The sequence below is a fragment of the Pholis gunnellus genome, assembly GCF_910591455.1.
Source record: "Pholis gunnellus genome assembly, chromosome: 15".
Taxonomy (NCBI): domain Eukaryota; kingdom Metazoa; phylum Chordata; class Actinopteri; order Perciformes; family Pholidae; genus Pholis; species Pholis gunnellus.
In genome coordinates this window covers 11546598-11561524 of record NC_136542.1, presented here as the reverse complement: position 1 = coordinate 11561524, position 14927 = coordinate 11546598, and the positions used below count along the sequence as shown (strand labels likewise).

The 14927-nt window shown below is 41.7% G+C and overlaps 1 protein-coding gene across 6 annotated transcripts in view; it reads right to left on the bottom strand.

Annotated features, from left to right (window-relative positions):
* Window positions 1-446: 446 nt before the first annotated feature.
* eml1 (EMAP like 1) overlaps window positions 447-14927 on the bottom strand; it is a 47975-nt gene continuing 33494 nt past the window's right edge. For 3 of the 6 annotated variants that reach the window (XM_079175442.1, XM_079175440.1, XM_079175443.1), the window contains 20 exons: window positions 13874-14002; window positions 13660-13688; window positions 12401-12427; window positions 9253-9382; window positions 8147-8296; window positions 7451-7520; window positions 7087-7197; window positions 6894-6989; window positions 6671-6805; window positions 6392-6491; window positions 6049-6200; window positions 5400-5525; window positions 4900-5031; window positions 4113-4180; window positions 3934-4022; window positions 3726-3823; window positions 3282-3369; window positions 2778-2873; window positions 2552-2682; window positions 447-2329 (listed from right to left, as the gene is read on the bottom strand). In XM_079175442.1, coding sequence (XP_079031568.1) covers window positions 2204-2329; window positions 2552-2682; window positions 2778-2873; window positions 3282-3369; window positions 3726-3823; window positions 3934-4022; window positions 4113-4180; window positions 4900-5031; window positions 5400-5525; window positions 6049-6200; window positions 6392-6491; window positions 6671-6805; window positions 6894-6989; window positions 7087-7197; window positions 7451-7520; window positions 8147-8296; window positions 9253-9382; window positions 12401-12427; window positions 13660-13688; window positions 13874-14002 — 2083 coding nt within the window. In that variant the 3' untranslated portion in view covers window positions 447-2203. The remainder of the gene's footprint in view (window positions 2330-2551; window positions 2683-2777; window positions 2874-3281; window positions 3370-3725; window positions 3824-3933; window positions 4023-4112; window positions 4181-4899; window positions 5032-5399; window positions 5526-6048; window positions 6201-6391; window positions 6492-6670; window positions 6806-6893; window positions 6990-7086; window positions 7198-7450; window positions 7521-8146; window positions 8297-9252; window positions 9383-12400; window positions 12428-13659; window positions 13689-13873; window positions 14003-14927) is intronic. The other 3 variants (XM_079175441.1, XM_079175444.1, XM_079175445.1) reach the window with 2 other exon arrangements.

Genomic DNA, 14927 nt, shown 5'->3' with positions numbered 1-14927 from the left:
GTGGAGGAAGAGTGGAGGGGGGGTGGGGGCACACCGGCTCAATGCTGCCCACCTGCGGCGAAGACGCACACGTGCAGCCCACTGACGCCCCCCCCCCCCCTCCCTACTCCACCCCGAGATCACCAGTAAGAGTATTCCTATATAATGTTATGGTGGTCGGAGCAAGCTTTAAGTAAAGCACTCTGCTGTAGTAAGATGCCCATACAATTCATTTTGTACTACTATCTGTTCTTTTTTTCATATAAGAAAATGTAAACCTTGCAAGAGTATAAAATATATAATATTTATCTCTCTTAAGAGATTTTTGATCAATCTTCGTCTTAAAATAAAGATTATGTAAACTAAAGAAACAAATGTCAAAATGTTGAAGTGGAAAATATCAGACACAGTCATAGGAATTTCATGTTGCATTTACTTTCAGACATTGTTAAAAGTTCAATTGTATTCTGCAGCCCCAGGTGTTTAATGGAAAAACAAATCATGTTAGCGTGCCGACTATATCACTGCTGCTATATTTGAGTAGTTTTCCTGATAACGAAACTCTAACAATCAGCCAACCGACAACATCAACACGCCCCATATCAGTGGAAGTTATGGTCATCCTAAAATCTGCTGAACCTCTGTCAAAATAATCTGGTATATTCATGCATGTGTAATATTGGCTTGGTGTTGACAGTAAGATGAGGAGTGTGACGTACAGTAGGTGTACGGACAGAACACAGCTTGGAACATTGAAAACAGACATCATTGGTTCATGAAAAGCTCCGGTAAGTACTAAACGGTTATTTGCTTGTTCTAGTGTGCGGGTAGATAGACCTGCTGTATCTTTATCATTCTGAAGCAGTGCATTATAAAAAAAAAAAAAAAAACACTGAAGAAGGTTCAGGTCAGTTAAATAACTTGCCAGTGACTGACGGTGCGCAACTGAGGAGCACATCAGACGTAAACAGTTACAGTGTAATGGTCTCATCCTTCTCCTTTCTAAACTGATCCCGGTGCAGTAAAATGCAGGTGGATGCAGATTTAAAAGGCTTCACATCATCGAAAAAAAGAAAAAAACATGCTTGCTTTTCATTTTCCTTGCACCTCGAGGCAAAGGCAAGACACAACAACTCCTTCCAAAAACCTGAAACACTTTAAAACACTGTACATTCACCCACATTTTGCTCATTAGCTGTTTCAAGCCTCTTTGTAAATGTACACATATGGGACTAAACAGGGATGTATTTCAGGGGAAAACCCAAAGGAACTGAAATTGGGAGGGAAAGATTTGACTCTTGATCAATAAATAATAGGAAAGGTACCGTTTTTAAGACCTGGAAGCACAAAAACTTAGTATTGTATTGTTAAAAAAATTGTAAAATCCTAAATCTTTAATGTTCATTGCCCTTAAAGGATGATAGTTTCAAATGGTGGGTAACATCACATCTGGCTAAACCTAGCTGTATCTAATTATCATCAAGACTGTATGGGTAGTTTTCATTCAGAATTAGTCAACGCAAATAAATCAATAATGGTTGGACAACAATTGAATCTAATATTAGCCTCTCTGTCTGTTTTAGTGAGCTGTGTTTAGTGCTCGTTCTGATACGTCAATGTTAATAAAAGAGACGAGTTCTGCTTTGCTAGTGGTTTCCTGAGTTGTTAAATACAAAATACACAAAAGTTCAACAATTAAAAAATCCCTATGTTCTTTCTTTCCCTACACAGCTTTCGTTCCAATGCTCTTGGATCTCCAGCACAGTGATGAACCTCTTCAGTCCATCATCTGTGGCAGCAGAGTACACGAAACAAGAGCAGTGAAACTATTCAGATGCAGTCAGAAAGTCAGAGCCTTTGGTTCTGTTTAGTTGGATTTGATTTGTTTTGACTCATGTCATTGGTGACCTGGCTACAGTATGTGAGAGAGATTTTTATTTTTTACATGTAGTGTGATTAAAGAATAGGGGAAATATTCAGGATTTTTGTATTTCAAGCAACTGCACAAAACACCTCCAACAGTTCGTCTCATTTGGGATCTGAGAGCAGATCAGGAAGAAAACCTCGAGTTCCTCTTCTGTCAATTCACTTCAGTTCAGCAGATCCACCTTTGTTAGCTTCTGAGTTAATTTAAGTTTGGTTTGGTTCAGTTCAGTTCGCTTCGGCTGGGTTTCAGGCCCCAGCAGCAGTATTAAAACCACAGTATCTGTTTCTGCCGGCTCCCTCAGACTATCCTCCACTGCATCACGCTCATGTCCTTCCCTCCAGTTGACACCAGATAGCCGTCGTCATACAGGAAGGTCACGTTGGTCACGTGACTGCTGTGGCCACCGTAAACATGGCTGGGAGCCTGAAAGGAAAAAGAAATAATGAATTTTGCCTTTCCATGAACTGTGAATCAAAGTTTTACAAGAGCTTAATCTCATTATTTACATTGCTGAAATCATTTTTTAGGGTTTTTTGCCTTAGGCAGACCGACATGGGAGAGAAGAGACGAAATGCAGCAAAGGGCAATGTGGGTCACGTTCAAACTCAGCCTCGGTACAGGGTGCCCCAGTACACTGTATCTTACCCTGAATTGTGAACAGGGGTATGAGAAGAGGTGGACCTTCCCAAAGTCGTCTCCGGTAACCAGAAGGCTTTTATCGCTGGACCTGCAGGCGGCGTTGATGTCGGTGCCATCAGAGCCGTCGGGCCACAAGCCTGAGGAGCAGAGAGGGCAGCGGAGACGTCTATTGAATGGACATTAAAACATAAACACTCACCTAAAGAGGGAAAGGGAAGGAGCCTTCACTTACCAAAGACCTGGAAGCCCAGAGTGCAGGTGTGGGTGGCCCACTCAATATCTCTGGTGGTCTCCACACTGACCACCTGTTTACACACTGATGGGATCCCTGGGAAAACACACAGACCAAATAAACATGTTTTAGCATAAATAAGTATCATGGGTGCTGTTACTTTAAATTTGAAACTACTGTTTAAGGGGCCCACAGCAACTCTTTTCAGAAACAGAAATTGCTCTGAAGACATAATAAGCAAGAAGTTCCTGCTATTGGTCCCTCTCCTCTGCTGTGCTGCCATCAGTGTGTCAGTTTGAGCAAGTGGAGCCACACACACACACACACACACACACACACACACAGAGCAGCAGAACGAAGTCTGTGCTTCGACGGCTTCCATTCATATGCTCGTTGACGGAAAGAGGAGGAGTCAACTTTGAATACTGTGTGTTTACAAACAGCAACCATCAATGCTACAGAGTATACCATCGAAACAGCAAAGACGACAGTGGTCATACTTACAATACAGGATCTCATAGTCCCCTGAGTTTGACACCAGGTACTGGGAGTCCACTGACCAGTCCAGGTGGGTGATGAAACTAGAGTGACCCTGAGATTTGATACAAAAAGGACCAAGTTAGATCATTTACCTTCACAGGCACTTTACTGTGTTCCTCGAGTGGAGGCGATATGGCGCCTCAAGCACCAGAAATAATCCTAAAAACATGGATTTGATTTGATATTGCAACGCTTATTCATTATGTGCATGTAGCTGCAGCACTATGACTCAGCTCATTGTCATTTGTCATTTTACAGCTTCTGCATCAACACACAGTGAGGACAGAGTGTACAGAGTGGAGGCCCAAATATAGAGCTAAGGAGGGAACTAAATATAAAGATGACGCAGGGAGGAACTAAAATTAACGGGGTTACGGCTGAGGGGGGATTATAAATACAGGTGCTCACCGAGCATTTCCCCACTCGGCTGTACTTCCTCCCGTTTTCCGCCACGGCGTAGATATAGATGTAGTTGTCGTGCGAACCGATGGCCAGGAAGTTACCATCTAAATAAAAAAAGACAGGATGATTATTGTGCTGTATTTTCCAAATAACAAAAAGGAAAAGAGACAGTGAAAAACAGAACTCTGCATGCACAGGGCGGTTATCAGCGTACCTGGCCCGTAGCACATAACAGACAGCTGTTCATTCCCGTCTGTGTGCACTGTGACCAGATCCTTAGAGTCAGAGTCCAGCACCAGCCACCTGCAGGATCACAGACAGCTCAACAATCTGCTTTTTTTTAGCTTAACACTATATTTCTTTACGTTGTTTTGGTGATGGGATTATCCCTACCTGCCATTCTGGGTTCCTATCGCAACCACAGCTCCAGATGGGTGGAAGCCTGCTGATTGAGCAGCATCCTGTCAGAAACAGGAAGAGTATACATTTAGTCACCCTCTACTTAAAAATGAGTTTTGTGTTGTTTTTTAATAACAACAAACACATAACAAACAGTTGCAATGAAACAGACCAAAATACAAAATGAAACCAATAAATCTTAATAAACACAAACAAACAACGTACTTTATATCTACACAGCAGGCCTAACAACCTAAATACATAAACAATTTAAAGATAAAATAATACAAATAAATAAATAGAATTTTTAAAAGGAATCCATACTTAATATATATACATTAATTTCATTATTATATAGAACACATTGACGGTCTCAGGCTAATTATGAAAAACAAATACTTTAAATTCTTTACTTAATGTTCTTTTTAATCAAATACAAACTTGTTACCAGCCTTCCGCTTCAATACACCTTTCCCACCTTTCCAAATGTTTTTAATGAAAATATTTCTATTTGCAATATAGTACAATACAGTTGTTGTGTCGTCTTTATTGTTAGTTAATTTGGATGTTTGCACATACATCATTCTGCCCAGTGAAGCTCAGAGTTTGACACTAAAAGGCAGATTTTAAGGTAATATAAGGTTGTTTTCGTGTACATTTATACATTTTAGTTGATTAATGTGCAGTTCTTTTTGGTTCTCAGTGACATCAGAAGTCCTTATGTTGTGTGCTGTGTAATCCCCGGGACTGACCCCAGGGTGGCAGTGTTGGCTAAACTTACGTCCATACTCTTGGTCCAGATGAGCTGATGGGAACTTGAGTCCCACAGGCAGACCTGCCGGTCATAGCCACAGGTGAGGAACTGAGGCTTCAGGGGGTGGACAGCCAAACCCCACAACTCATCAGTGTGACCCTGGAGAAGGGACGAGAGTTTAACTTCTTTCAATTATATTCATTCTTGCTATAACATCACAGCCTTTCAAATAAAACCTTAACTTTGTCCAGTTCTTGGACAAAGTCAGAATAAAGCTGCAACGATTAATGATTAATCAATTAGTCAAGGAACAATTTGCTGCTTTTCTCTGTGTCATTTCTTTGTTAACTGAATATATTTTGGCTGTGAACTGTTGGGCACACAAACCAAGACACTTTAAAAAGTCACATTGGACTCTGTGATGGACTTTTTTCCCAACCAATCTTCTGACATTTGATAGACCAAATAATTGGCAGATTAATCAATTAGTTGGCTGCAGTGTTAGTGTATTAGACGGATTTATCTACCTGCGTAATAGGCATGAACTCTCCATCCAAACTGCCTTGCAAAACAAAGTGTTTAGTGGTCCCGATGAGCACAGTCTCCCCTTTGCCCTCTGCTATGGTTCTGATCGGACCAAACAACTCAGGCACCTGTGGAGGAAATACAATCATCATGTAAACCATCCGCTTACCTAGAATCCAGCATTTGCCATAATAAATATCAATTTATCTTTTACTGCACAATCTGGTCTCTGTAGAGCAAATATGACATGAGTGATCCATAATCCTCATCATAATAAACATCCATGAATCTCATTGAGAGCACAAACTCATCTCATCCTCTGTAATATTTATGATATGGTGCAGCATTCAGAATGCAAAGTCCGCTGCCTCGGGCAAGAGAGCAATTTCTGGCTAATAGAAGCAACCTACTTTAAAAGAAGGAGCTGGATATGCAGCTTAACATTTCATTAAAACATATTAACAGAATGTGGTAATATCAAATCAGATCATTAGGGTGCTGTAGAGCTCTATATATCTGAACATTAACAAAACCCAGGCATTATTGAAATAAAATACTGACTTATGCATTTCATTATCTTCTAAATTCTTTATTTTTCCCAAGGAGCCTTGGAATATTTTCAATTTTCAATATGTTGAACTTTTTCCTCACCTCCACCGCTTGTATCTGCTGGTAGCTGCCGTCCCAGGAGATGAGCCTGCGGTCTTTACCGCCAGATACCAGCGTGCCGTTCCTCAGCATGCACAGAGCAAAGATGCTGCCCTCGTGAGCTCCTTGGATGACGTGGCTGATACGATTAGTGCCTGTGTGACAGAGACAGGATGAGATGGAGGAGAAGGTTCAGTTGGAGACAGACATAAAGGTTGAGTGCTTAATTAGGCAGATTCAGAGACAGACAGACAGTGTGATCAATAGATAAAATCAGAGACAAAAAGAGATCTCATTGGACCACTATGTATGAATAAAAGTTGAACAAATGAACCAATTAACATGCCTTTCCCCCACACCAGGATGTTCCCACTTGAGTCTCCTGTGATGGCGTCTCCATTTTCTGCAAAGGTCACGCACAATACAAACTTGGGCTTCTCCTGTTTCTGCAAGAAACACAAGAACACACATATTGTTTTATTTTCCTCCCATTGATTATCCTTTTATAACCATAAATGGGATCATATTGTAACACAGGCTGTAATGATTGCATTCATGCCTCTATATCAAACATTATCGCGTTACAGTATTGCCATAACATGTGGGAAACATGTGGGTGTCTCACCTCAAACAGGCCTTGCTTCTTGACCAGCACGCCTTTCTCCAGGTTCCAGAAATAGAGGTGGGACTTGCCGCAGGTCACTACGATGCTGCTGTCTGTTGGGTGAAAGTCAGCAGCAAACACTGACTCGTTGGAGCACTGAGGAGAAAGACATAAAACGTCTACATTTACACCCAAATGAATTGAGCGCAGTATGTCAGCTTAATTAAGAAACATGCACACATACCTTAACCTCAGCCAGTCTGTCCTCTCTCTGCCAGTCCCAGACAGAGAGGACGTGGTCGTTGGAGTCGTCAACGACACACAATGTGTTTCCTCCATTCTGACACGCAGAAAAAGACACAAAGTCACGTTTCTTTACTGACAAAATAGAAATTGCCCTAAACTGCTTGTGAAGTGTGTCGGTGGTGTTTCCTTACCGACTTGGAGAAAGCCAGGCAGACCAAGGCTCGGTCAAAGAAGCCTGCACCTAGAACATGGAGTGTGTTGAGGCTAACGGAGTCCCACACACGGACATGAGGAGCCAGCTGCTGCCAGGAACAAAAAAACACACACACACAAACATGAGCACAGAAGAGGTATGCCATCAGTATGATGCAATGTAAGGCTTACTGAGGCACTCACTGACTTCAAAGATTATATAAGTGAACGCAGAGCGAATGCCTTTCAACTACTCAGCCTGTTTATCACGCAGCATTGCCTGAATCAGCTGGGCAAAACACAAGGTCTCAAATAAAACAGCAAAACTCCTCACTCCACTGATAACTCATCGACCTCACTTACTTTTCCATCTGCAGAGGTGCCCGCCACCTGACCGGTTGCTATGGTGATTTTATCGGGGTGGACGGCCAGGCTGGTGAAGAGGAAGACGTGAGAACAGTTAAAAGCCTTTCAACATCAAAAGGACAGTTTGAATAAAGATGAGCAACGTGCTCGCACAACATGAAAGGAGGCTTTTAAAGCTGTGAATACGATATTCACTGAAGCTACCACACGCTGTCTGTACTAATGTGCGGGGGAAATTAAATCGTTTAAGATGAATTCATCCTCTTTTGGGTACGGCGGTGTAGCAGCACTCATAGCATGTGTGAAGCTTTAACACTTTGTCTTCAGAGGAGTACGAATTTGTTGGCAATCCACCCTTTGATCTGTGATCCATTAATTTGAACTTGTATTAACCCCAAAGTTACCCTCACTGTTCTGCACACTTTCCCACTTTCATGCTTGTGCATAAATGCCGACATGCCGAGACACACTAACACCTGAGTTCACTTGTCTTACTCTTTACCTTCCCTCATTATAGTTACTCTGCACGTACCAGGTATCAAGAAAAGAAAGAACTCTACAGCCTGTGAGGATTGAAGAAATGCTGGATATCAAATCTAACAGGGAAAAGAGATGAAAGGTAGACGACTAAAGCAGTCCCTCAGGTTAGTGTGCACTTTATAATCCCCGTTATTATCCCCAGGCGTCTCTCACCATTTGATGTCATCCGTGTGTCCGGTGTAGTGTCGCTGCAGCTGCTCGTCCACGTTGAACAGGACGACCACTGAGGCGATGAAGTACACCGTTTCTCCAGTGGGCAACAGGTAAAGATTGGAGCGACAGTCTCGACCGCGGTAACCATAACTGGACATCAAAGAAGGTCAAGAAAAATAACAGAAAAGATATCCAAAGTAGAGCTAAAACTATTAATTGACTATTAATTGAAAATGTAGTAATTTTTTTAAGGAAAAATGATAAATATTCCCCAGGTAAAGCTTCTCGATTATGAAGATTTGCTGCTTTTTGTCTTCTTTGATAGTAAATTAAATATCTTTTGGTTTTAGACTGTTGGAGAAAACAAGAACTGTGAAGCCAGCAGCGTGGGAACTGTGCAACAGTGACTTTTCTGATGTTTCAAAGAGATGAATCTAGAAAATGTGAAGTTTGTTGCAGGACTAAAAAGTTAACATTTACTGTTATTTAATAACATGAAGGTAAGAAACAACAAAAATACATTCAAATGCATTCAAACGACTAACATTCAGACACCGTGTGCATGTGTTTATTCCTTCTGCACTCTAGTTCATTGATTACATATACCAAATTGCAGCCCATATATATTTTTGTGTATGTGTGTGCGTGCGCGCGTGTGTGCATCACTCCTCAGATTTAATCTTTTCTTTATCTCCCTTGTGGCTCCTTCCCAAGTGGGTTTCTGCTAGACTGAACAACACACTACATTCATTCTTTCATCAACAAATGAAGGAGAGAAACCACCAAATGAAAGAAAATAAAAATAAAAGGGCACAAGAGGAGCTGCTGACTGGTTGTGCCTCAGCCTGCGGGCTGTGTGCAGGTTATTACAGACTGCAGGCTGCAGAGCGATGAGCCCGTTTCCAACTGCAGCAGCACCACACGGTGAAAATGAACATCTGAGCAGATCTACTCTGACAGGCAGGGAGAGAGGAGACGACACATTTGTCAGCCTCCTCTCGCAACCACACCGCAGTACAAACTGCATTTACTCTCCTCAGAAGAGTGCTTTTCAAAAAGTTTCCAAAACACAAGCAAAACCGCATTTGAAACGGAAAGAAGGATACACCCAGTCCAGTTTGAGTTTGTTGCTGGGCAGGTCGGCTCTGGCCTCCAGGCAGTAGCTGTCCACCTGGTCTTTGGGCATGTACATGGTGATGGGACGACCTTTCAAGTACATTTTCACATAACCTTCCTCTAGAAAAAGCAACAGAAAAGATCAGTGAGATAACACACATGTAGGAAACGCTGGAATCATGTCAGTATCACATTTTCTTTAAATATATGACAAGTACACAAAAAGCACAGACATGACACTGAAGCATATTACAACGTGTTATTATGATGTGAATGACAAGGGTGACAATGATGATGATTGTGTGACAGGATTAGAGGGTAATGGAGAGTTGTGATAGGATCTTTTTGCTATGAAACAGACTCAATTAAAGACAACAAATGACTTTTTGCAAACAAACAAATTAGCTTTTTAACTGACTTTATTAGTCATTTCAAATACATTCTTATGACAACAAAGAACGCAAAATAAACTGCAAACACTTTCAAAACTCATATATATTCAGCTCACAGCAGAGGTTAACCAACATAAAATGCAGACACAAGCAGAGCAATGGAAATGTGATATGTGGAAAAAAAACACGTCCAAGCTTATAAACCGAGATAATGAGAAATCCTCAGCACCTTAAAACTGAAAAACAAATCATGCAGAAAACATTAAGGGAACCAAAACAAACAAAATGAACCATTAATGTCCAGAAATGTTTTTTGTTAAAGCTCATTGAAAGAAAATAATCAAATGTAAGGTAACATAATGGATTTTGGGTAAGTTTTTATTAGGTGAAGAAACCTGCCATTTCTTTGCAACTTCTTTGGGATGAGAGGACAGGTGAGACGCAGAGTGACCACACACCACCATATGGTATTTCTAAAGGTACAGATCTGATATGAAACAATGAACTTGCTCTGTACTGAGCGGCTCGGGGCACGTTGCAGCTTGATAGTTGGGGAAAAAAACACATTGATATCTAGGAAAGTGAGTGTTATTATGCTATTATGTGTTTCCGGACTTGATTAGCTAGTAACAAATCTGGAAGTACTGGCTGGGAGACTTGATGGGACTGCGATAACTGGGTGTATCAAGGGGAGAGAATGATGACAAACTCCCTGACTTTTTTAACTGGAGGTTAAAACTCGGGGGTTTTCTGACCGGCGGCACCATGCCAGCACCGCCCTTTCCGGCCATGCCTGCCTTGCTGCTTTCTGAGGCCTGTTGGGGGCCGGTGGCTGAGCGGGCCGTTACAGAGGAAGCAGTGGGGCTGCCGCTGGTCCCCGTCCGTTTGGCAGAGCGGCTGAGGTAAATCTGTACTGTGACTATAATGTGGACGGGGGAAAAGAGCAGAGGAGCCAATGATGGAGAGGAGTGGTGGAGGTTGTCAAGGCCGGTTGGGTGGAAGGGGCCAAAACGGGGACAAGCAGGGCGAAGGAGCAAGAAACGTAAAGGGTGGAGGAGGTTGGTAGAATAAGTTAGACAGATGTAATGGCTGTGATTGTGTCACACTTAGTAAAAGCATTATAAAACTGGTAAAACACATAAAGGAAAGTAGGGAAACTCCTATTATAAACCACCAGCGTGTTGAGTGTTATGATCAAACACTGGCATCTTATCTTGAAGCAGTAGGTAAGTTTGGGGGTAATTAAGTAAAACCTTTTTTTTTTACTGTCTCATAAGTAGGATCCTGCCTCACTGGTCTAAATCAGTGGTTCCAAACCTGAGGGTCGGGACCCGGGCAAGTGGTCACAAGGTTAACCTGAGGGTAACGAGATGATTGAAGGGGCAGGAGAGGAGAAGAAGAATGTTTTGATACACATTTACTGTAGATTCTAGCTAGCTAGTGTAATTTAGAGTCTCTTGGTCAGCTGAACATGCAAAAATGTGAAATTTGCCTACAGGCAGCATACAATTCAACATATATGGAGTATATATTTTCCAATAATAAACTACTATTTAATAAGTAAAATATTTACTTGGGTTTTAATGGTGTTTTTCTTTCCAGAAAATTCTCATTTAACCTTCAATGAACAATATTCAAAACATCTTAGGAAATACTTTTTGTCTTGAGAATTACTGCATAGTTTTACAACTTCAGGCCTCTAATATTTATTCAAGTTGAGAGGTTTAGGGGTCTAAACCCTTCTTGGATTAAACTGCTCAGTACTCATAAAATGTACTGAATGAAACCTGTGACGAGGGGACGCAAGCAAACACTGCTTCATTTTAAGGGGCCAAAAAAGTTGAGAACCACTGGTCTAGATGCTGTAATCCTGTAAGAAGAGTGGCTAACAACAATATGTTTGGGAGGAAATAAGCTTTAACTCCAGTCTTTTTTTTTTTTACAATTCTTAGCAGCTTTGCGAGTACTCGCTGAAGGGGACTACACACAAACATACGACACTTCAGGCCATGTGAGAAAACTACAAGCAGTAAAATCAAACAGACTTCAATAGGAACTAAAGAGACTGAATGTGTTTGTGATGCAAATATTCACTTTGAGGGCTCGAAATATAACAAGAGCAGCGGCAAAGCTACTTGCTGAGCTGCAGCGAGGAATCACAGAACAGAGGATTCTAGTGTTCGCAGAAAGATTCTAAGCAAACTGTGAGGAAGCGAGTGTCAGAAATCTTTGTGTTGTTACTATGGTGACAGAAACTAAATGCCTACGAGCAAAAGTGAGGCTGCGAGCAAACACGCACACGGTTGGCGAAGCAGCAGCTTCAACCGCAGCAACGACAAGTGTGGAGACACACAAGTGCAAACACTGCAATCACTCTCAGTGGAGGTTAGGCAGGATTTATGTGTGTGTGTGTTAGTTAATAGAGTCTAAAGACATTAAAAGGATTGTAACTTTCACACACACACACACACACTTTGTCAACCCACTCCTGCCCCTGTCTGGACAGCTCTCTGACCATCGCACCGAAGGAAACCTCTAATGTTTGGGGTATCAGAATGTATAAGAAGAGACATCCAAACAGGATACAAATTCGAATTCCTAAATAATAGACCTTGTTTGATACTTAGCCTCTGCACTGCAGCTCAGAGCAGAGGTGATTCATGTACAGAGATCAAAACAAATCATCGGCAGTGTCCAGAGAGCTGTGTGGGCCGGGGGCTTTAGTCAAGGGGAGGGGGGAGCCTACCTTTGCAGTGGGTCACACGTCGCATCCCTTGTAAAAGTCACAGAGAAAGACACAAGAACCAATGAGTTCCCTTCCTGTTTCCTGGTGTTAGCGAACAGCACCCTCTGTCCTGAATACTCTTAATGAATCAGTGCTTCTTCCTTAATGGTTGAAATGAATCAGTGCTCTTTAAGCATTATATTGGAAGAATGTATTGCTGTAATTATCATTTGTATTGGTTAACTGTCACCTGGTGGCAGTTTATGTCCACGGTGCTGCACTGATCGGGCCGCTTTGCAGGATGGTCCATAATGAATTCAAATTTCCAGTAATAGTAGCGCACAGTGGTGATGATTAACCCTGTAGTAATCTGATGGTTACAGTTTGCAAATATACATATATAAAAAGAAGATATTTTATATTCGGCTCATATTTGCTCTAATTAGATTTCAAGATAAAAGAAACAAATACTAAAGTAGTTTGTTTGATGAAGTGGGTCAGTAAGCTGTACACTTTGTCTGGGTGTAGCCGGAACTGAAGAGAACTGAAGCCAGGTGTGTAAACAAAATGAAAATGTTCAATTTACACAAAAATCAATAGCATGCTGGAGAGGGAAATTCTGATCTGGTTTATTTCATAGTCAGTCCCATTGTCTTGTTACTGTGTGTTTCTTCTATTCCAAAGAATAAACTGTGTGTGAGATGATCCACTTATGTCGTGTATAGTTCTGGAAATTATTATTTTTTTCAATTCATTTGGAAAGCTCAAAACAGCTTGCACTGCTAGCTACAATTTGCCAGACTCCACGTCTCCTCAGTCTCTACACATCACAGGTTATGAGATTTATTGACCCATAGGCAGAATGAGAGTATGAGACCCAAACAGAAGAGTATCGCAATCATATTAAATTGTACACAACTGAAGTTCAACGTAAACAATGCAAAAAGAGCTTAATAAGAAGGAAAGATGAATGGAAGTTTGGATGTGAATATGCAGGAATGGATGAAGTGGACGTGTGAATGAAAGGATCATGGAAAGGATGAATGTTTAAGACACAACAACATGTTGAGTAGCTTCTGTGGTCCTCTGTGTGTCAGTTCGAGGCACTGATAAGTAATTCTATATTTTGAAAATTATTTTAGAAAAAATACCTCGACTATTAACTGACACAGGCGGTAACTGAGCATGTGGTGTTTAATGGATCTCAGTCGTTTGTATCACAGCATGAAACTGTCATAGCTGTCAGGCTACGGAGCCAGGAAGGTGCCGCTAGATCTTACCTGCATTGAACACTGGATCCCTCTGTTTGCTGCAAAGTAAATGAGTAAACAGACAGCTGTCATTCAGCATCCCGACTCCAGATACACCATTGTATGTTTTTGATTTGAAAGTGCGTCATAAGGAGATCAGTGTCTTTTCTGCTGTGTCACACTAGAAGATGAATGTGCGAGCTGCTAAATGGGCAAAGTTGATTTAACAAGACGTCCGTGTTACCTGTCATTTCGTTTGCTGCTGGAATTGCTGCCGGTGGACCCGGCACGAGTTCGGTTGCCCTTGGAGTCGCCCGAATCTTTCCGCGTAAGAGTTCCCACATGTTCGTTTGAGTTGGCTCTCCTCACAGTGCTGCGGCGAGTGGAAGGTGGACAGAGGCAAAAAGAGAACAGAAAGAAATAGGTCATAAAACTACCTGACGCTGCTTTCCTAAAACTGCCCTGTGGTAAAGTTTTCATCCAAGAAATAGCTTTTGAAAGCACATACAAGGATATTTATTTCATGATTTAGCTCAGGGCTGACTTAATATGGCTTCACATATAAAACAAAAGAAGTCTTAAACTTTGAGACTTTGCAGCAGCGTAAGAAAGAATTTGCACCAAAGCAAAAGGGACACAAGTAAATGTGGATATAACTTGTTTCCCAACACTTACACACTCTGGTGATCACCACCACAATGTCAGTACAGACCTGTGCAAATCTGCATATTGAATGTGCAGACAGCCTGCCCATTTATAACAATGAAAAGGCTCCATCAGCAATCCAATGGCCAGTAGGCCCAGTCACCTAATCCACCCTATGGGAGAAAAGTCTATTCAAACCCTAAAACTGGCCGGTGGCCGTTATCCCTTCTGGAGAGCCTGTGTGTGTTTGTTCAGTAAAGAGCAGAATAGAAACTGTTGTTTGCTGTGTTATCCCACGAGGAATCATAGTAATTGGGCCACAGGGCATTGGGGAAGGCTGTTGTGTGTATGCCAACACTGATGGGATTGTGACCAATCTGCAGTTTAAACTAATCCCAGACACAGACTGTAATCAACACAAACAAAGAATGATGACCTAAACAACAAAAAGTGAATATTAGCAATGAGAGAAATGTCACAATTATCGTGTAACTTGGAGATGATTTAATGACGGAAAATAAGGGTTAGCATGCATCGGCGCTGCGACGCAGCGATGATGTTATAATCGTGACTAGTGACATACTGAATCCTCTCACCTGAGGGGCAGGTAGAAAAATCTGGTAGAGCGAGACAGAGAGGACAAACTGGAGGGA